Source organism: Camelus dromedarius, chromosome 13 (genome assembly GCF_036321535.1).
Source record: "Camelus dromedarius isolate mCamDro1 chromosome 13, mCamDro1.pat, whole genome shotgun sequence".
NCBI lineage: Eukaryota > Metazoa > Chordata > Mammalia > Artiodactyla > Camelidae > Camelus > Camelus dromedarius.
In genome coordinates, this window is record NC_087448.1 from 57,129,749 (window position 1) to 57,152,637 (window position 22,889).

The 22,889-nt window shown below is 46.7% G+C and overlaps 1 protein-coding gene across 1 annotated transcript; it reads right to left on the reverse strand.

Moving 5' to 3' along the window:
- Nucleotides 1-1,925: 1,925 nt before the first annotated feature.
- C13H13orf42 (chromosome 13 C13orf42 homolog) lies at nt 1,926-21,201 on the reverse strand. Its single transcript, XM_031465635.2, has 4 exons — nt 20,723-21,201; nt 4,956-5,103; nt 3,001-3,232; nt 1,926-2,100 (listed from the first exon to the last, which is right to left on the reverse strand). Exons 1-4 carry the CDS (start codon nt 21,125-21,127, stop codon nt 1,926-1,928), a joined length of 960 nt encoding a protein of 319 aa, XP_031321495.1. The 5' UTR covers nt 21,128-21,201.
- Between the last annotated feature and the right edge of the window lie 1,688 nt (nt 21,202-22,889).

The window sequence follows — 22,889 nt, forward strand, 5'->3', positions numbered from 1 at the left end:
AGAGAAACACAGCTTCATGTCCCATAAGCAATAAATGCTTAAAAAAATAACTCAAGATGCTAAACATCCTCTGTCCTGTTTATTTTTTTCTTATCTATAAAAGCAAAATATATACAACATCTTCTTCATGTCAGGGCTGATGGATGAGGAACTGTAGTTTGATCAGAGGCAGAGTAAAGAGACCTTTATTCTGAGTCTGTCCTGAGCAGTGAACGCTCATCTGAGCAGGGCCTCAAAACAAAGCCACGTTTGGGGAGAAGAAAGATACTTGGTATTGGAACTGGGTTCGCGTTAATGCAGTTTATGAAACAAATGTCCCAAACATTTCTTCTTCAGTCAAGCTTCTGGCTATAGTGGGCTTAGCATAAGAAACAAAATGAAAGAAAAGTCCTAAACACTGACATTGGCACTCAGAAGATAAAGAAGGCTAGCACTGAAACATTTCCAACATATGTTCATTCTGAAAACGTGTTGCGATAAACTCTCTTGCCCCGTTTCGCGCCTCTTGTGTTTTCACCTTTCAACACTCAAACCTCTAAGTCATGGATTCTCACAGTGCCCACCCCAGACCAGCAGAATCGGCATCCCCTGGGAACATTTTTCTTTTTTAATTTATTTAAACTAGCGAAAAAGAAATGTTAAGAACACCACAATAGTTTTAGGGCTTTCTATTTTTTTCTCGTAGGAGTTACAAATGCTCAGATAGTCAGGTTCACATGAACAAAAGGTTCTTTCTAAAAAAAAAAAAACCTGGACAATAAGAACATCAGCCCCTGGGCCTGGCAGATGGGATGCTTTATTCAGTTCTCAGGGTGACCTTAGCCTAAAGCAGCCCTGGCTTAATTTGGGTGATTGACTGGGTTTTCCTGGTCTGTCTCCCGCGCTGATTCCCAGTAACGCTCTTGCACTTTGCCCCCAGGTGACATCTTTTTAAAAAAACAAACACAAGAAAATGCCAGCAGAAATAGGTAAGGATGGACAAAGTGCAGTGTATTCTCTAAACCAGTGGTGCTCAAACTTGCGTGGTCACAATTATATGCAAAAGTGCAAAAAGAATATGTTATGTGAGAAATGCAAAGAATAAGTTGAATCTGTAACCCTGATTCAGACAGTTATGGAAATCGGAGATCCCTTCGACTCCAAAAGGCGCTGCTTGCCCTCCTGACTGGGGGCAGGGAGGGACGCAGCCCGGCATAAAGCCGCTGCAGGGGTGTCTACAAGGATTTCTGGTGAGAATTAGGAGAAAAGCACCCATCACCTCCCTCCTTCCCCAGCCCACATCTGCAGGAAGTGGAGCTGAGTTTGGGGGCTTGGGGGAGAATGTGGTCCCCAGGCAGGGCCCTGTCACACCCCTCCCCCCAGCCCACCGTCAGGGCATCGGCCTCATCTTCAGCCTGATTTAGCAGAAGTTTCCAGAACACTGTGAGCAGGGTTAGGGTGAAAAAAAGCTGCTTCCTGAACTGCATTCTGCACAAAAGAAGGCAACCTGAGCATATGACCAGAGCGGTTTCTGAGCCCCGTAGAGGGAGGAGCTGCCTCTGTGAAAACTTTGGCCCAGAGATCCGTGGGCGGGCACGTTTCCCGGTTTCCTGTACCAAGCACGATGCTAGCAGCCACCTGGACAGATGCGTGGAGAGCCGGTGACAGGCCAGGGGAGGCCGAGGAGGGAGCCTGGCCCTTCTGTGGCTTCTGCTCTTGAAGGCCAGCCTGGCGTCATGCCAGGCTAACACGCCGGTGCAGGGAAAGCCAGGCTCCACGGCTCTCCTCAGGCGGCGCCCCCCAGAGGCCACGGGTGCGTTTGGCACTGACCAGGCACTGGTAGGCAGTGTACTCGTGGGTCTGACTTTGTTAGAATTTCCATCTTTAACTCTACCGACCACCTCAAGCCGCTGACTGCAGACGCCTTCTCGGGGACCCAGCCTGAATCAGGGCACAGTCCGCTCCCAGAGTCGCTCTCGAAGCAGCCACTGCCCTCTGGGGTTCTCTGTCTCATAGGAGTCCTCCCCTTGAGACGCCAGGGGCTCCAGCGCAAAGAGCGCCAAATCCCAGTCCATGTCTTCTCCCGAGAAGTTGAAGAGGACCTGTCTGCGGCTCCCAAGGCTGGAAGGGAGGAATGAGGCAGAAGGTTTACGTCTGGATCGACCGGCTGCACAGAGAGAGGATGCTCTGGCTGGAAGGCACCCCTCCCCGTCCACCCAGTGCTGGATCTCATGCAGGACAAAGCAGTGTCATCACAGGGGCTGCGGATGGGCCTGAGCTGGCCCTCGGACTGGCCTTCGAGGGGAAGGAGGGGTGCTGAGGGCTGGGTCCTGGTTTTCATGTGTCCAGTACAGGGTCCATTATTATGGGACGAAAACGCTACTTAGAAAAGCCCTGAATCCATCTGAGTGGGAGGGCCCTTGCAGAAACAAGGACAGAAGGGTGCACGAGCCCAGACAGATGAGAGCTGCGCTCCCTGCACATACTTCTCCGAATTCCAAAGTCACGGTGACCTGGGGCTTAGACATGGCAACTCGTCTTGGGAGAAGAGGATCTGCAGGAAGAGGGGCCAAGAGACGGAGGCAAGAGTGCCAGGAGGGGCCCAGCCCGCACGACGCTCCCGTCTGGGCCTGGCCGGTGCCCATCCGAGGCAGGGCCATCTGCTTGCTTTAGCATTGGTTCCCTCCTGCTGCTATGCCCTGTTCAACCTCAAACTCTCACTAAAAATCTGTAGCACACAGTGTGTCAGTAGCACATGGGGAGAAAAGTGAGAAGGGGTGGCTAAGGCCAGAAAGGAAGGCGGGAGGTCCAGGGCTTGAGGGACAGCGGGGACAGAAGTGAACTAAGCTAGAGTGGGAGTACCAGCTATCAAAACGTTTTATAAACTAGGACCTCCCTTCCCGCCAAATACCCAGGAATAATTTTTCCACACAGGATGAGGCTTCAAGGCCCCTAAGAGGCACCCTGGCGTCTAGTGGGCATGAGAACACCTTGGTTATGCTGTGTGGCCCAGGCACTTACTCTCTTTTGCAGGCTTTGGGCTTAAATTTCAAAGTGTTGAATGCCCCCTCCACAGCCTTGGGCAAGTAAATGGGGTGCCTCTCGAGTCTCCTCTGGGTGCCCACGGTCCTGCGTTCTGCATTCCTCCGGAGCTGGCCGTCCGTCGTGTGCACGGCGAGGTCCTCGGAGCGGCGGCGTGGGGCTCGCAGGATCCAGTTGGAGTGCAGGCTGTGCTCCCGGGAGCTGGTGGCCACTGGAAGAGAGAAGCAGGGCCCCCGGGAGGGGAGGACTCACCGTGGGGAGGAGCAGAAGGTGACGGAGAGGGCAGATCGGGCTGAGGACTCGCAATAAATACACACATCAAACAGGACATTCTGAGGAAGGTCTGGAGAGCCAAGCAAAGCGGATGGTTTGACTCTGCAGTGGTTGTGGAGAGACAATGGAACGTCGTGTGTCCATTAAAAATAAGCACATAGATCTATATTTACTGACTTGGGAAGACACCCATGATGTATTATAAACTGCTAAGTGAAAAGAGTAGATAGCAAATAGCAAAGAGATCCTATTTTTGTTTTTAAAAAATAGTGACGTGAGTCTGTGTGTTTATAACCTTTTCAAAAGGACACACGCCCAGACGTCAGGAGTGATGGCTATCTCTGGGTGGTAGAATGACAGGGCAAATTCTTCATTTTCTTCTTTATACTTCGGTGTGTTGTTTGATTCATTTGGTTTACAATGAACATATGTTACTGTTGTTATTGGAGAAAACACATTGTTATTTCCATGAGCCAGTTCTAAGTGTGAAGATGACACTTTGGCGTCATCAATGGATCTTTGTGGCCTTTGACCAACGTCCCGGATCTCCCAGGTTCTACTTCTGAGGGGGGGGCTGTTCTTTGTCAGCAGGGACTGAGGGTCTGCAGGAGGGCAGGCCGGCCCCCCACAGGGTACAACGTGCTCGGGGAGGGGGAGCCTCCTTCTGTGAAATTCCTCAGAACCCAGTGAGAACCAAGATCTCACAGATACACATCGATCGAGGCCAGAACAACGCACCACAAGGATGTAATCTTTTGAGCATTAGAGAAAACGCTCAAGAATTAATTCGTATTGGTACCAAAAGCTGTTACCTCAATAACCAGGGGCCAGTCACCCCTAAATTAAATCATCATGAATGACATCATGGGGGGCAAGTCAAAGATGAAAGAAACTGACAATTGAGTAATGGAATTTGAAAGTGGGCTGGACCTGTGAAGGTGATTATTTGCTCTCCATCAGGAGTGAGCCACTCCGTCCTCACCTCACTCTCCCTCCAACAGTCCGGGCTGGAGCAAGCACCCTGGCCCTCTCCTGCCCTGCAGCTCCTTGTGGAGGGGTGGCCCATGAGGCCCACAGGGGACGTGCTGGGGGCGGGTCAGAGGAGGGCCCAGCAGACAGTGCTGCTCAGGGCCAAGCCAGCTCAGGTAGGGCCACAAGCCCAATTTTTAAATGTAATTTGTCTATTCCCTTTTCTTCTTCTTCTTTTTAAAATTGTGGCAAAATACACATAACACGAAATTTGCCGTCTTAGCCATCTTGCAGTGTGCAGTTCCGCAGTGTCGAGTCTGTTCACTTCGTGGTATGACAGATCTCCAGAACTGTCATCTTGCAAAACTGAAACTCTGTCTGCACATCCATTCAACAACGCCCCATCCATCCCAGTCTTTAATTGTGGCCCTATTGTTCTTCCTCACGGAAACTTACAAAATTCCACCCTGTCGCAGCTGTAGTCGATGGACCACAGGGAAGGGGTTCTTGTCCAGGGGTGGAAGGGGCAGCCTGGAGGGGCGCCAGCAGGGACCACTAAAGCAAGGGGACCCAAGGAGTAGAGCAAACTCAGGGCCAGGCTCTGGCTTGCAGGCATGAGTCTCCCCCTAATCAGGAGAAGTCCGCTCCAGAGACCCCAGCCCGCCCACCTTCCACAGCGGGGCAACACTCACCATCGAAGTCCACGTCTTCATTCTGCGGGTCTGCCTCCAAGGCCCGCGGCCGTCTCTCCATGTCCAGCTCCGCGATGATGGAGTCAAAGAAGGCGATGGCCTCGGCCACATCCGCGCTGAACTGCGAGTACTTCTTCGGGGCTGCTTTCTGCTAGAGGAGAGGAGCAGAGGGCCGGGGACAGCTGCCTGAGCCAGCGTTCTCGTGCCCTCACCCAAGCCATGCCAGAAAGGACTAAATGCCGCTGAAACTAAACGAATGTGAACTTAGGAATTTGCATGGTGTGAAAGGTAAATATGAGTAAGTGCCCTGCGGGAGGGAGGCAGCTACCCCGGCTCCGTAACTGTTGTGGGTCAGCGGCTTCCCGATGATCTTCAGGAGGGGGCACGGAAGGCGGGAAAGATCTGTGATCCACCATAAGACAAAATTAGTCTTTCTGTGACCTGTTCTCTGCCGATAAACCCAACTAGGAGACTGTGCAGCTACTTAGGTAGGTGATGCAATGCTTACAGCAGCAAAGAGGGGACCAGATATGTCAAAGATAAAATACTCCGGAGGAGTTGTCAATACCTAAAGTGGCCAAATTTGGGTTCAATCACGGAATAAACTGAAGACAAATCGGTATGATTGTTTCAAAAGTGTAAGGAAAAACTAGTTTTTTAAAAACCTACTGAGAGCCCAACTGGGTTTCAGATACTGTCCTGACTCTTTCCCTCATGGCGTCATCATCATCGTCACCTTCATAACACACACAGTCGGTCACCAGTGACTCACATCACAGAAGTCCAAGCACCACGGCGGATTCTGAAGGAGAACTTGTGATCAAAGGCACAGGATCCACCGGGGAACCAATAACAGGCTCCCTGAGGCATTTAGGAAATGAGAGAACTCAGGGAGAAAAGAGAGACAGTATGTATTCACCTGGGGTATTTTGACCAAATGTAGAGTTCTTTTTATTTTGTGTGTGTGTGTGTGTTGAAAGGGGGGTGATATTAAATGAAAGTGATCTAATTACAGATTTGCATGTTAGGAAACTGAAGGATGACGTCTCCATGTATGCATAAAATTTTAATGATTGCATTTTAAATAGAGGATGGTTTCATTTTATATTTGTAAGGAGCATTCTTAGAGAAAATTGTGAAGAAACACATCTATACTGAACCTTTTCTGTTAAAAGTAGAAAACTATTCACAGGTAGTTATCTTGCCCCCTTCAAAGAGCCCATGGAAATAGAAGTGGGTGGGGGAGCCGAAACTCAACGACAAAGAGAACAAGAGAGAGGTCACCAGTGAGAGAGATTTCCAAGAGCTCCTGGCAGCATGAAAGCAGTTGAAGAGGGGAAATTGATGTATCAGAGCAGAGGGACCAGCCTCCCAGAGCACCATGGGTGGGGGAAGCAGCTGAGAAGGGGGAAAGTTTGACCCTTTGGGAACTAGAAATACTCCAGACATGGCAACACCAGCTGCACCAAGGGTTGGGATGAAAACCTGAGGGGCTGGTTGAAAGTCTATGAGTGCAGCAGGCCAGGCCACCGTGAGGCATCCTTCCCGCAGGCAGATGACAGGAAGGTGCATCTCTGGAGGCAAGTCCATATTCTACTCTTTCATCCTCCCTGTGTTTTCTCTTGCTGGTCCCTCTGCCTTGAATGCCTCACCTGGCTGACTCCTGTCTGTCCATCAAGATGTGGCTGAGACACCTCTTTCTCCAGCAAGGCCACCGTCCCCTGGGCTGTTTCCTCCACCAGGATCCGTGGTCCTCAGTACCTAACCTAATTCCATGATGACACATTATCATTTTAGAGATTGTTTTTGTGAAATGGGAGAGATAGAAACAAAGAATGGAGAAAGTCATTCCACTTGGACTGAGCCCCAAAGGATGGGTGAATATTATTCAGTAGGAACAGAAGGTCTGTCAGTTTTCCCATCTCAAAACTAATCTCCGCATAGAAGGGACATTTCTAAGTCTCTGGCAGCAATTTCTGTCAATGTTTAGCTTGATGCAAGAGTCTCAACCTTGCTTGTGAGCACCACGTTCTTTTCCATTTGGGTCACCCTACGATTTGATCTACACTGTTCATTCCTCAGTGTCCCCAGGAGATAGACTTTGTCCTGAAGCTCTGAGCAGCCTGGATTAGTTGCTTTCACTTACTAAAAGGCTCAAAAGAGAGTTAACTTTGGGGTCTTAGCTATTCAAGGCTAAGAAAATGGCAATGAGCACACTGCCAGTAGTGAGGTTAACACAAGCCCTTGACTGTGGCCTTTTACAAATCTCTCCAATCTCCTCTGAGACTAACAATTGGAAAATAAAAAAATAAACTACCACCATATACATCACCACCTCAGCCACTGTATTCTCTGTCCATCAAAACTAGTAGACAAAATATCGACAGATAACTGGATAAAGAAATTGTGGTATACACACACACACACACACACACACACACATATACATACAATGGAATACTACTCAGCCATAAAAAAGAATAAAATAATGGCATCTGCAGCAACATGGATGGACCTAGAGAATGTCATTCTAAGTGAAGTAATTCAGAAAGAGAAAGAAAAATACCATATGATATGCTAAGATGTGGAATCTTTAAAAAAAATGACACAAATGAACTTATCTACAAAACAGAAACAGAATCACAGACATAGAGAACAAACTTATGGTTACCAAGGGAGAAAGGGGATGGGAAGGGGTAAATTGGGAATTCAAAATTTACACCTCTTGGGGAGTGATGGAAATGTTAGCTATCTTGATTGTGGTGGTAGTTTCAGTGGTATATACATCTATAAAAATTCATCAAATTGTACATCTGAAACATATGTAGCTTACTGTATAGGAATCATATCATAATAAAAGTGTTAAAAAAAAAAAAACTAGTGGACAAAGTTCCTTTCAGCTGCATACCAGTTGGTTATTCCAAATATTCAAACGTGTTTCTTGTTTGCAAAACTTCAAGCTCCAGGATTTAAAACTGACCCCCCCACCATACCTCACCCTTTCTACTATGCTCAGCAGAGACTGCCTTCCTGCCACAGACACAGTCCCTAGATGTGACCTAAACCACTGCCTGGGGGGGCACTCCCTCTGCTCATATCTGTGCAGTTTTGTTTGCTTCCTGGGTTTAATGTTTGGCATTTATCTCTGCTAGACCTCACTGTGGCTAGATGTCGAGCTTTTTGTTTATCTCTCCATCATTTCTTTTTGAAAATATAAGCAAATGTGTTTTAACCCACTCTTTTATAAAAAAAAGTCAGCATCCAATATCCACCTGTGAATTGCTTTGTTCACTCAGTGTTATTCTAAGGATAATAACTTCATCGCAATAAATAGAGATCCTTCTCTGCCCTTTAAACAGCTGGAGGTTCTCCACTGTACAGACGCCGTGGGGACCAAGTACAGTCCCCTACTGTGAGAGCTCTGGGTTGTTTGCAATCTTTTGCTGTTACAATTAGTGCTTACACATGCATCAATCATTTTGCACTTTGCCAATAATATCCTAGTCTGGGATAGACAGCTAGTTGTAAATATTCAGCTGGTTATACATATGCTTTACAGAGAGAATGGTGAGTGTCAAATGATCTGGCAAGTCACTATGCGTTGGTTAACAGAGCTTCTCTTGTACTTTCTGAAGTGTACTTTAAATGTCTCCAAGTGAATTTTGTGATGGTTTTTCTGAGTACCAATGAAACTGTGGGTGATCTTCACTTACATCCATCTCACCTGTAACCTGCCTTCACTAATCATATTGTTGCTACAAAAACTTGGATGCCCTCCAAGCAGCACGTGGAGTAAAGAATAAAATGTTTGCCTGAGTCTTCCAGGAATGTGGAGTCCGATGTGTCTAGTAAACCCTGAGCCAGTTAAGGCAGGATGGGACCACCGACTCTCCAACTGGGCAGCCTGGTGACCTTCCACGTCAGAGGGCTGAGATCTCCGCAAGCACACTGTGCTAAGTGCCTGCATTTTTTAACGTGCAGAGGCCTGTACCTTAGTTACTCCTTTACAGAACAATTACTGCACCTTCTTATTTCCAATCGCCTTTCCCCACACTCCCCGTGCCCCAGACCAGCCTGCTTCTTTATCCCATAAATACCTGAGCCCCTTGCCTCCTCGCTTGGCTGCCTCGGGAATAAACCCTCTCTTTGTTGCAAACCTTGGCTTGCTGGGCATCAGGCAAACGAGACTGGTTGGGTGACACCGAGGCTAAGCTACAAGTCCAGACTCCCTGGCCCTTTTCAAGTTTAAACTCAGGCTGGTTCTGGCTTCTCCTGCCTTTCCTGCAAACATCTTATTCTTTACTCTGGAGTTTGGTTTGGAAAAATGCAAGGGTTCCATCTGGAAAAAGTCATCTGAAAAAAAGCCAAGATTGGGAGGCAGACAATCCACCTTTACTTGGAGTTATGAGTGCAAAGAGGGAGGACTGTTCTGGGTCCCTCCCAGGAGTGTCGATGAATCACGTCCCATCCTGTATAATCTTGGCTTTTTTCTAGCCTAGAACTTTTAAACTACTTTGGAAAGGCTGCACCTGGTCCTGCCTGAGTTCACAGAGCTCGTGTTCCCTCACCAGCTGCCCCAGGGGAAGGCGTTTTCTCTGAAAGCATCTGTATTGTGTTGCCGACTCCACTCAAGTCTGCCTTTCACATTCAATCTTCGGTGGCCTTAAGGTTATCATTTTCCAAGCCGCCCTGGCCCACCTTCTCACCACAGGGCTGGGTCTCAGATGACTTTCCCCAGATGCAACCCTTGCGGAGTTTTCCAAGCCAAACTCCGCCGTATTTCTCATTTTACCTTTTGAGTCCCCCAAGGCAGTTTTTTTTTCTGTATTTCATATCCACCTCCATCCTACCTGGGTTCCACCTGCCCTCTGAGTACCTGAGCTTCTCCAACCTATTTGCTTTCTTCTGGGATCTGTTAGTATTTGTCTGCAAGAGATCTGGACTCTACAAAATGAGCTTCCAGTAGTAGACAGCAATATTTTGTCAGAGGTTAGGGGAGCGGGACTTTCTAAACCCACTCAAAGCCAAGAGGACCACAGTTAAACATTTAGCCTCCTCCTCACCTCTCCTGCTTGGCATCTTCCTTACCTCGACTCTGAAGCTTTCACTCATCGCAGCAGACAGACCCAAGCATATCTTTTTCTACGCTCATGTTCTGCCTTGTGTGGACAGCAAAGCTGTGCTCTACCCTCATAGCCCCACACTAGACCCGTGATCCTTAACCTCTTCTTCGAGGTAGGGTTGGCAAATAATGCTGGCAGATAAGACTGTCTTTGGATAGATGCTCGCTGCCAGCCACTGCCTACATGAGACAGGTTGTACACCCAACTCCCAATATTCTGGTTGTCATTCTTCTTGTTTCTCTTCCAAGGAGCGTCAACACACCAGTGTGGTTCAGGCAGTGATGCTGAGAGTTGCAACTTCAGACTGCATGCTCCATCAGGGCAGACAGACTGGCTTTCTGTCCATGAAGGTTGGGCACCTATGTCAATGCCTGACACAGAGTAGTAACTGTTTGTTGAGTGAATGAATGTGTGCTACATACATGCTATTAACCTACTGCTTATATTCTCCAACCAGTTCGCATGTTGCTAAAGTGTAATTTTGCATTTGCCTTGGCAAATTTTAAGAACTCTGTATTTCTTATTTTTATGGAGTACTGATAATATACTCTTGAGCTAATAATACCTGGGAATTGAAATGTCAATACACTCTGATGAAATTTCCAAGGTCAAATGTGGAACTGGTCTGACTTGGAGAGGTCATTTTCCCTTGGATCATTCAGCTGGGTGAAATTAAATGCAAAACAGCTCAAATTTATCCACAAGTAATTTAATGTTCCCAAAAGAACCTTTTCAGGGTAAACCTTAAAAGCTCTAATAAATCCTCTTTGCTTCTGCCATCCTTGGAATGGATGTTCAAGACCAAGTCCAAGGTTATCTGATCCCTTTTATATTACCACACCTAAAGAAACGTGGATCCATCACTGAAGAGGAGTTCGTGAGAAAAGAATGAGAGTGTAAGAAACAACTAGGAAAAAGGTATAATCACTGAAATTTTAAATTCACATGTACTTACACCCACATCCAAATTTTCAACAGATGAGCTGAATGGTAGACTTGCCAGAGCTGAAGAAAAAAATAGTGACAGACAAAACAGAGCTGAGAAACTCAGCCCAAACAGATAAGGGGTGAGGTTTGTCACGACCTGTCATAGAACTAAACCTTGGAGTTACCCGTCGTAAGTGACACGACAATTGTTTGGGAAGCACCGCTGCACGCCTTCTGTCTTTGGTATCAGAGGCTGTGGACGCACAGTCCAAAAGGCATAGACCTCTTTCTCCAGCTTTCTCCTCTTAAGCCCATGATAACTCCTCCCCTCAATGTCACCTAAATGATCATTTCACTTTAGCAAAACACTAAGAGAAAAATTTTTGCTCACGTATATCAAACTGTTAGAAGCCTAAAGAATAGAATTGAATTAATATCCTTGAAACAGTATAAAATCTTCACATACGTTAAATGAAACATCACAATCCAATGAAAGAAGGGATGAATTTGTCAAAAATGGTGTTGGGAAACTACTATTTGGGAAGATTTCCAGTGGGGTTCTCAATTCCTACTGCATGTGAAAATAAGTTGCTGATAGACGAAAGAGTTGGGCTTTAAAAAATGGAACTATAAAAAAAGGAGAAAAATGGCAAATACACAATTGACCTTGAGACATAGGACGTTCTAAGCAGAAAAGCAACGGAAAAAGTGTCAAAGACAAAAATAGACATATTTGACTACGTGAAAATCAGTAATATTTGTAATGATTAATTGTACTGCAGGTAAAATTAAAAGATAACTTAGAGAAAATATTTTTAACACACATGGCACATAATATGCTCGTATCTTCAATATAAGAGAAATCCATATAAATGAATAACAAATCTTTAATAGAGCCAAAAGGAAAAACTAAAAAGAATGAATGGGCAATCCCTTAAGCAAGAAGTAGACATTGGCTTGATAAAAGGGTCATTCTTTGCTGAAGCAATAATAAAGAAAACACTCCATGAAATAATGCAGTTTAATCTATTACATCTGTAAAGTTTTTAAATACATGACAATACTTGGTGCTGAGAAAGGGCAATAGGGCTTTCTAACTCACTGTTGATGAAAGTGCAAATTATATAATATTCCTGGAAAGCAATATGTAGAAGAATCTTTAAAAATAAATGACCTTTAACCTTTGAGCCATTAATCACACTTTTAGAAATCACTGCTAAAAAATGCCCTATAGACGTAGAGTAAGATGAATTTATTTATAACTTTTAACAATTGTTTGAAGAATGTGAGTTGTTAAACTTCTTGCCATGAAAACTTTAGTTTTCAAAAACTAGTTAATGAGATAGGAAAGAACTCACAATATAAATTATAAAAAAGTATATTTTAGTAAATTTATACAGATACACACATTAGGGTTGCCAAATTTAGCAAATAAAAATACAGAACAGCAGTTACCTTTTAATTTTTACATAAATAATGAATAAAATTTTAGTATAAATATATACCAAATATTGCATGGATGTAATTATACTAAAAAGAAATCCATTGTTTATCTGAAATTCAAATTTAAATAGACATCATTTATTTTATCTGGCAACCCTAATCTACAATATCTATATATCCTGTGTATCTGTAAATACACAGGAAATAAATGATTGAAAGAAAATTTAATTAAACATTTTATAGTGATTATCTCTGGATGATAGGACCTAAGTTATTTTTATTTTCTTCCTTATAGTTTTTTGTGTTTTATAAATTTCACCTAATGAGCAAATACAACAATAATCAGAAAAAATGTTTACCTAAAAAAGTGTCCTTTTGGTGGTAAACTGTGATCCATTACACGCAGGATGTTTTAATTATTAGGATATCATTCCATATGAATATACCCAAACTACATTCTAGTCCATGAAAAACAAAAAATAATTTTCCAGTCACTGAAAACCACAACTACCTATAACTTTTCCAGATCTTCTATCAAACTTTGTAACAGTTTTCTTCTTAAATTACAATTGGAATTTCTCGGGTTATTAGCTTATTGAGCGTTTACTACATGCCCGGAGCCACATTAGAGGTGGGAGATAAAAAGAGGAATAACGCATGGTGCCCCCACTCAGTGAGCTCATGGTCAGCAGCAGACATGGCAAATGAACAGACAGTTCTGGTGCCGAGTCCTGGGTGCTGAGATAAGGGTGAGACCCAAGGAGGAGGGAAATCCACGCATTAGATTGTGGATGTGAGAAATGGCTTCCTGGGGCAGTGCTTTCTCTGCTGTCTTAAAAGACAAGAAGTTAGCCAGGTGAACAGGGTGTGATGGAGAGGGAAAAAGGGGAGAGGAGGTATCGTTTCTATGCTGAGCGAACTGCACGTGTCTGGAAGACAGATCTGGGAATATAATTACCCATCTTGTGGTCTGACTGCGAGGGGCTGCAGGAACTGCATGCTCTGTTATCAATCATTATTTTACTGTCTGCCGTCTTCAGGGGGAGGTCTGGAAAGTGTAATGGAATATTCTTTGCAGCTCATATTGAATGTTTACTGCCCTTCAACTCTGCAAGCCAGATACCAGCCAAGTAACGGAGACCTCCCAGTAACCGATGCTCACAGGAAACCTGCACTTACTGAAGTAAAGATACTAATCACTGTGTTTGCAGAAAGTCTCCCCAACAGATCTGAAACATAATTCCCAACGGTGTGAAACAGATCCAGAACCTGCTTCCCACTGCATATGCAATTTATATGCGGATGAATTGGATTCCGATCCTTCTATCACAGGGGAGGAAAAAATCTTCCATTTGCTGTTGACATGGTCGTATTTCATGAACCAGGATTGAATGGCTGCAATAGAAAATTGATTCTGAAAGCTAACTATTGTCGGAACAAAACTACTTTAAATGAAAATCAATCATTTTTGGCAGGCATTCTCCAGAATTCCATTGGTTCTGTTTAAATCATTCTTGTAGCAGGTGAATTTCTTCAGTTGGGGTGGGGTGGGAGGCAAGGTGGTGCAGGGACAGCCGTACCTTTTGCAGCTTGTTCATCCAGGCAGACATATCAGGAATCCAAGCTGTTCAGAACTAGATGATCTGCAGGAGGATTAATGAAATATCTTCTGGCTGTAGTGGGTGACCAGAAACCCTGGCCTTGGACAATGTCCAGCCCAAACCACCTGGGCAGTGTTCAGTGGGGCACTGCAGCCAATCCCAAACTGCCTCTCCGGCCAGCCAGGCTCTGTGGCCAGCATCCCAGAGGCTCTTCTCTGTGGTCCACCCAAGACCCAGTTCCACTAGGTGGCTCAGTTCTCAGAGTGATGCTGGCTGTTTACCTGCTCACCCAGCCCTAAGAGTATGGGGAGCTATCCTCAGTGAGGACCCCAAAAGCTGACGGGCACTCAGGGCAGAATCAGAGCATAATTTCCAACTTTTCCTCCTCACGTCCCATCAAAAGCCAAGCTCATCAGCTGTAAAAAGGAAGGAAGTTCTGACATAAGGCCACAATGTGGATGAACCTTGAAAACATTATGCTGAGAGAAAGAAGCCAGTCACAGAAGGACAAATACTGTATGATTCCACTTATATGAGGTTCCTAGAATAGGCAAAGAGATACAGTCGAATGCTGGTTACCAGAAGTGGGGGTGGGGGAGAATGGGGAGTCACTGCTTAATTGATACAGACTTTCTGTCTGGGGTGATGAAAAAGTTCTGGGGATGGACAGTAGTGGGCTAAACGCCAGTGAGTCGTACACTTAAAAATGGTTCAAGTGATAAATTTAAAAAATTTAAGTATTTTATTTAAAAGACTTATATTTTAAGAAATAAATGATAAATGTCAAACCTTCTATAAATACACTCCCCTGATTCCTAAATGAAGTATTTTTAGAGCCTCCATGACCTCTTAAGGAATTCATTTTCTGGTGTCCTATGTGCTTTTGAAAAATATTTTAAAAAGATATTAATTAGGGCTTAATAGACTTTTGGATGTATTGTTATGAGTTTATATAAATGACCATATGGAAAAGTTCACAAAAGTCTAGTGTAAAGAAATCTGATTACTGTCTGGCAATTAACAATCTGAAAGATACCTGTATGACACATTTTTCTTTAAGAGAAATTTATATAATATCAGTCAAAGAAAAGCACTTAATTTCTTAATTCATGAACTGCGACGGTCTTCATTACCCATAATCTGGGGACACTACAGAGCACTCATTTAAGGTACAATGACGCGCCATGTTGAAAATGGTAAATGTTATGTTTGCTTTACCACCTCCCCTACCCTCCCCCAAAAGAGCCAGGCTGAGAGAAGCAAAGTTTGAGGATGAGTGAAGAGAGAAAAGTGAAATAACTCAGAGCTCTCCCAGCAGAAATTACCACGGGAACGAGGTGAGGAGGGAAATACACAGAGGCCGGGTCCAGCCCTAACCCAGACAAGACCCCAGAACGGGTTGAAAGGGAGAAAGTTGCTTTCCAAGATGCTGGGATGAAGGGGAAAATAGCAAAAATCGTGACAGAGCAGCTTTTTACTTTTCCCAGGCATTTTCCTCTAAAAGTGTGCCACATTCTCAGAGGACTTTGACAATGGTTTTTGGGAGTTGTGTGTGGCCCTTCTGGGCCTCGGGCATCTGAATCCTCCTCTGGGTCCCAAAGGGGCCGGCAGAAGTCAGGTACCAGGTGCCTTTCCCTAGGCCACCTCTAAGATGTGTGCAGTGCCACGCCCTGGGCTGTCCCCGCAGGAGCTCTGAGAGATGCCTCCAAGAATCTGTGTCCTGGGTCCCTGCCTGGCTTTCATACAAGAGCGATCGTGCTTGTGGAACAAGAATAGGAACTTTGACCTGCTTTACCAGCACCTAGAAGACTTCCTGATGCATAGTATGTGCTCAGTAAATGTATGTTGATGAGGGAAGGAAGGATATACCTCTTGATGTACTGTTACTAAAATATTAGGGCATTAACAAACCACAGCATGCATGGAAATTTGGGAATTTAAAGCTGGGCAAAGTCTTGCTTTTTCTAAGCAACGGGTATGGTTCTAATTCTCAGACAGTCAGAATTCTGAAATGAGTCCAGCTCTTTTTACGCTGTAGCTTCCAGGAGGTGCAGAGCCAAGTCCAGCTGTCGGATCTGCAGGGTTTTTCGTTTGTTTGTTTTAATGGTCTTGATTTTCTGTGGATGCTTTTTCTCTCCCCACTTTCCAATTTCTGTTGCTACCTTCTGCTGCGGGTGTGTGGCTCAGCCCAGACACTCCGTAGAATGAGTTAGGAAGTAAGAAGTACTTCCATTGAAATGATTTGAAGACACAGTACCTACCCATCATGTAGTTCCTTTTGTAGCTATGCTCACAGTTTCCCCAGCTTCTCCCTCATGCAAAAGCTGGTAATACAAACTCAACATTTCAGTGCTTGAGAGGCGCAGAGGAAAAAGGGAATCGGAGGGTAGCCATGTGAAAAGCAGGTGTCAAGTCTGAGGGGGATTCTGCTCCTGGATTGTGGAGGGGAGGGAGCTTAAAGTATGCCTCCTGATCATGCATCTGGTCCAAAAGACCCACTCCAAACATGCTGGCCTTCTGCCGCATGAATTTTGGCCCTGTGTCATCCATTCTAAGATTTGAGCATCCCAACACCGATGCAAGTCCTCAGATATGGGTTTTTTTGTTTTGATTTTTAAATGTTGTAAAAAGTACATCCCATTCATTTTTATAATGACCTTGTATTTTGAGGAAGGAACAGATTCTCCCAGGACCTGGCCAGGACCCCCACCTTGCTGGGGCTCTGGGGGGCTTCCCACACCCACCTCAGACTGGTTGCATCTCTGCCCTCCCATCCACCCACATGGTGCCCTTCCAGGCTCTCAGTATCCCTCGGGTGGTCTGGGACAACAGACCATTTGGCACCCTGGTCTGTAGACACCACTAACATTTCAATGGGGCCTATTGGAGTGCCTCACTCCAGGGCATGAGAAATTGTGAGTCTGGACCATCAGTGGCTTGTGAAATATATTTAGTATATCACAACCAACATTTAAAAAATAGTATGGAATACTTTGAAAATCATCAGAGTACCAAACAGAGAACAGGAATAAGTCAATCTCATGAATCTTTTGTTCTGGTTGTGTATTTGGGTAAACTGGGTCAATATCTAAAATATATTTCTAACGTTTTTTTTTTAAAGAGTTTAAAAGTCATTACCTTTTCCCCCAGAGAGAGACAGACAGGGGAACTTGGGTTCTGTGGCCAGGCCAGGGGCTGGTATCTGTCGGAGGGGATGGCCTCCAGGGGTACCCCGGGAACCCCACTCACTCCCTACGTGAAGGCCAGTTCCCTGATCTATGGCACAAGAGACGTCAGGCTTTAAAGTTAATGAAGCATCCATAAGTGACCAGTAAATACTCACTGCTACGCTCTGGGGATAGAAAAATGACAAAGATACTGTCTCAGCTTTGTCACACTTACCAAGCTCACTGCAGCCCACCAGCGGAGACACACACGTTGAAGAACCACATAGGATGTGATAAATGCTACAACAGAGATGTGCTTAGACTAAGGCTGGAGAAGAGAAAAGGCTAATTCTCTGGAGGGGTGCATTCAGTTCCTGGGGCCGCCATAACAAAGTACCACAAACTGGGCCGCTTAGTGCCACAGAAGTTTATTCTCTCACAGTTCTGGAGGCCAGAAGTCTGAGATCAGGGTGTCCGCAGGGCCATGCTCTCTTTGAAAGCACTAGGGAAGCATGTGTTCCAGGCCCCCTGCACCACGCCCCCACCAGGTTCTGGTAGTTTCTTGGCTTCCATAACTCCAGCCTTCACATGGCGTTAACCCCAGGTGCGTGCACGTGTCCCAAAGTCTCCTGCTTGGGAAGGTCCCAGTGATGCTAGATTCGGGGCCCACCCTAATAACCTGCGATCACTCTAATTAACTAATTACATCTGTAATCACCCTACTTCCAAATAAGGTCACCTTCTGGGGTACTGGGGATTAGGACTGAAACAGGATTTGGGGGAGACACAACGCACCACATGACAAGGGGTCAGGGGAGAGAGTGGTGTTTGCCCGAAATCTGAACATCAGCAAGTATTTTCTGCCAACAAAGGATAGTGATGATGTTCCAGAAGGAAGGGGCTCTCCTGTTCCCCTGCCCCTGCCACGCACAGAGAGCTGGGGAGGCCACCTTGCTAGCTACGGAGATGGGGCCCCACTGTTTTTCAGGCCACCCAGCCTACAGCTCTTTCTGTAGGAGAGCAGCCTGTCTCGAGGCTCGGACGAGCCACCTGCAGCTTACATTCCAGAGCAGTGAACGCTGGACTACCTAGTGTGCTCCGGGTCCTGTCACAGGCCAGCTCCGCCTTCCTCCTCACAACGTGTATGCTTATTTCCACGCAGTTGCTCCAGAAACAGAGGCCCAGAGAGGGAAAGTCGCCTTGACAAAGGCACACAGCTGGTGAATACAGAGCTGAATTTCAGGCCTTGGTCTGACTGACTTCAAAGCTGTTTTAAAACTCTTTCCTGACTTAGTTCACCAAGCATCTCATCCACATGGCTGCAAGTGGCAGTATTTCATTCTCTTTTATGACTGACTCATCTTCTGAATCCAATCATCTGTCGATGGACATTTGGGTTGCTTCCATGTCTTGCTATTGTAAATAGTGCTGCTGTGAACACTGGGGTGCAGGTGTCTTTTTGAATCAGTGTTTTCATTTTTTTCAGATATATACACAGGAGTGGGATTGCTGGATCATACGGTAGTTCCATTTTTTATTTTTTAAGGAACCTCCATACGGTTTTCCACAGTGGCTGCACCAAGTTACATTCCCACCAACAGTGTAGGAGGGTTCCCTTTTCTCCTAGAGAATACGATGCTTAGTGAAATAAGTCATACAAAGAAGGACAAATACTATATGATATCACTTATAGGTAGAATCTAAAAAATGATACAAATGAATGTGTGTGCTAAACAGAAACAGTCTCACAAATACAGAAAACAAAAGGGGTCACTAAAGGGGAGAGGGGAGGGGAGAGGGACAAATTAGAGGTATGGGATTAACAGATACAAACTACTCTATTTAAAATAGATAAGCAACAAGGATTTACTGTACAGCTTAGGGAATTATATCCATTATCTTGTGATAACCTATAATGGAATAAAATCGGCAAAAATACTGAATCACTGTGCTGTACACCTGAAACTAACACAACATTGTAAATCAACTATACTTCAGTAAAACACAAACAAATCAAAAATCTCTTTCCTGTTACATTACAGTAAGAGGCATCTCCTGAGGAAATCTGTCCGCCACATCGCGCCTGGGCCCCTCACCACAGCCAGCCCTGCTGGGCCACAGCCAGAGCAGGCACTTTGCCTCGGACCCCTCCCTCTGTCTTCAGATGCTGAACTAGGAAGGAAGCAGGGAAGAAGACGACTAGGTTCTGCAAAAAGAGGACTCCATGTTACAGGAAAGTGTAGTGTCCAGAGGGAACCCAACCAGAGCTGAGAGCGCCAGGCTACTCAGGCTGGAAGGGAGTCCAAAAGCCACTGCAATCTCCTCTGTCCTCAGAGGTGGCCCCAAAGGAGGGGTGACTAGCCCAGAGATCTCCAGCTGGCTGGCTGCAGGGTCAGTACCAGGACCTGAGAGCACTCTGTATGGGCCACAACACTGACATACGTCTGGAGTTAAGATGATGACTGAAACTGCTCCCATCTGGCATGAAACGCAGACAGTTGAAACCAGTTGGGTGAGGCCAAGCCCTAGAGATCTGATAGCAGGCCGGTCATTCAGCGTTAATGGGATTTGCACGGCCTGCAGGACACGCCAGGGAGGCAGCCAGGATGTGGGACAGACAGGCTGCTTGGAATACCTTAGAGCCCGGTCATTGGAAAAACGATTGATGAGAATTTAAAACAAAACAGCCTCAAACCTCAGACTTTTTTTCTTTTTAATTGAGGAAACCAAGGAATGAGTAACAATGAGTTGCGGAGGTGGGGGGGGGGGGATCTCATCAGAATCCAGTCCCAGCTTGCTGTCCTGAGATACAGAGGGGCTGTCTCCCACCTCCTCTTTGGGCATGATTGGAATTATCTCAAAGAGAGGCAGTGTGTGCAAACACTGTGACGAGTATAACGACAAGTTAAGTGCAGCTTCTTTCTCTCACTCATTTCCTGCTGGTGGGGGGGGGCCTGGGCTGGAAGCCTGCAACGCCCAGCAGAGCTGTCATTCAATCTTCTGCGAGTCACAGACTCCTTCTAAGGCAGTGTTTGCCGGGGGAGGGGGCCAAATACATGGGCCCACGGTCCGGAGGCAGCAAACCCTCCCCAGGTTTACTTTTCACCGGGACTTTTAGAGGTGCTCGTAACAATAAAAAGAGCAACGACCATTTGTTGAGAAGTGATTTGCCGTCACCCAAATGCCATACAAGCCTTCTCTCTCCCAGGAAGTGGGCAGACGTGCCCTGCAAACAGTCTGCCTGACGCCAAGCCCAGGCCCTCCCCGCAGCTGCTCTGCGGAAGCCAGGAGCTCCTGGTCCCCCGTGGCCCCCGCGGGGCAGCTCGGCACGCGACAGGCCACCCTTCCCAGGCGGGGGGGGGGGGTGCGGGGGGGGGACGGCCGGGGAGAGTCTCCTCGACGGCCGGAGCCGCTGCCCCGCACGCGCGGATGGGCTAGGCTGTGTGTGCCAGCGCCGCTGGCGCTGCTGGGAAACCAGCCCGAGCGTACTTCTCCGCGGCGCTTACCTTTATTTCTTCGGAGGTGGACTTTTTCCCTCCCCTGGAGGATTTGGAGGAGGTGGAGGAGACGCCCCGGGCGCGGCTGGGCTTCAGGGCGCCGAGACCGCTGAGGTATTTTTTGCGCAAGGCCAGCAGCTCCTGAAGGTACTGCAGGCAGTCCTGGGTGCGGGAGAACAGCCACGCCCGGTCCCCCTCCTGCTGCAGGCGGTGCAGGCTGGTGTCCACGCTGCCGGCGCTCTTGTATTTCTTCAAGGACTCGCTGAACTTCTCCCCGTGGTCCCCGACCACGTACATGGAGCTGCTGCGGATCAGCCTGACCGCGGGGCTGGCTCGGTCGCAGTAAGGGCTCTCCGCCACCTCCGCCTGCCTCTGCGGGCCCGAGTTAAAGATGGAGTGGAGCTTTCTGAACATGGTGCTCGGTTTCTCTCCGTGGGCGCCTTCCAGCCGCCTGAGCAGCACCACTTGATCTAGCTGTGGACACAGGAGCCAACGGGCCAGGCTGTCGCCATCCGCCTTGCAGGAGGCCTCTGGTCCCTGGAATCCCAGCGAGGGTGGGTTCGGTCAGGCGGGCGACCTGGGCATCTCTCATGGGGGGAACCTTTACATCCAATAACCACGATGCCATAAACCACCTGAGGGTGTGAGGAAGTGCACTGTGAGCTTAAAACCTCTCTCCCTGACTGGCTTTATGCACCATTTAGAGCAAATACCTTCCCAGCTCTTCCATCGAAGGCTCCAGCTGGATGGGGAAAGCATGACATCGCATTTCCTGCTCAGCTATTTCTTTCCTTTTCCGTTTCTGGATGTGGGCTCACTGGATCCGACTTGCTCTTGGTGTGCCTGTTTATGTTTCCACCTCGGCTGAGCTGGCCCTGGTCCTGAACTCCCTGTCTCCAAATGAAATCCTGCTTTGCAAAGACACCGCTAAGCCAAGTACAGCGTGTTGCTTGAGGTTAAAATCCAGTCCCCCGAGATGGACCCGGGTGGACACAGCCAGGGCCGCTGGCAGGAGGCTCACAGATCCCGGTTAAGCTGGACTCTGAGCAGCATCCGAGCGCCCTGGAGGCGCCTCTCCCTGCCGTAACTGGACCTCGCTGCCGTTACCGGATAGCAGTCCATTGTGGAGAGGGGAGGATTCAGATATCCGGACCACACTTTCTGCACAAAAGCCTCAGGGAGCTGAGGGTGACCACCCATGTGGGGCAGATTCGTTAGCGTGAGCATATTTTCATTCCAATAGACTCACTGTAATCAGACACAAATTATTTTTTCAAGAGCATCCTTTGAGTACATTAGAATTTCAGGGATGGTCCCGCTAGGATTTTTCCCAGGGAAATGCGAAACATCATTATTGCACTCATTTTGCTGCACAGTCCCTTTCTCTCCCAGACTTCACTCAGAAAGCTGAAGCCTGAAAATCTCCAGCCATAGGCATTTTCTTAAGCTGAGAGGCAACAATGAGCCCCGAGAAACTGTAGTAAAATGTTATGAGATGTATGTATTACTATGGTTTACGTTTGCTGGTTGATTTTTGTTTGAGAAAGAAAGTGTGATTTTATCAGATATTCAAAGAGATCTGTGATACAAAAAAAATTTTAATGTTTCTATCTTGATCTAGAATAATAATCATGCCTTTTAAAACATAGCTAGAAAAGGACATTATAAATGTCTTCTGGTTGAATGCATCCTCTGCGTGAGACATTCTCCGGGGCACAGTGGTGAGATGGCCCCCGGTGTGTAGAAGTGTTTACGCTTTACATTTGCAGAGCGCTTTAGGGCTGATGAAGCGGTTCCACGTATGTTAACTTACTGAATCCTTGGGTTGAGAGAGAAGCATCATTTTCATCATCATCATTATTGGTCCTCAATTTACAAATGAGAAGGCGAGCCTGGAGAAGCTGGCAGTCTTGTCTAAGGTCTATATTGGGTAAGTGAGAAACCAGTCCTCAGACCCAGTGCTCTGGCTTTGAGCCCGGCAGGCTGGTCCCACTGCCCCTCATGCTCTGGCAGCATAGTCACCTGCTCTGAAGTCTCCTGCAGTGGGGGTGAGGGTAGAAGGGGGTCTCTGTTTCTCTGGCTTCAGCCCATCTCTCTGGCTTCACACAGACACAGTATCAAAGCACCCAGAATGAACGAGGGCTGATAGAATTTCTTCCCTGAGGCATCTAGGATC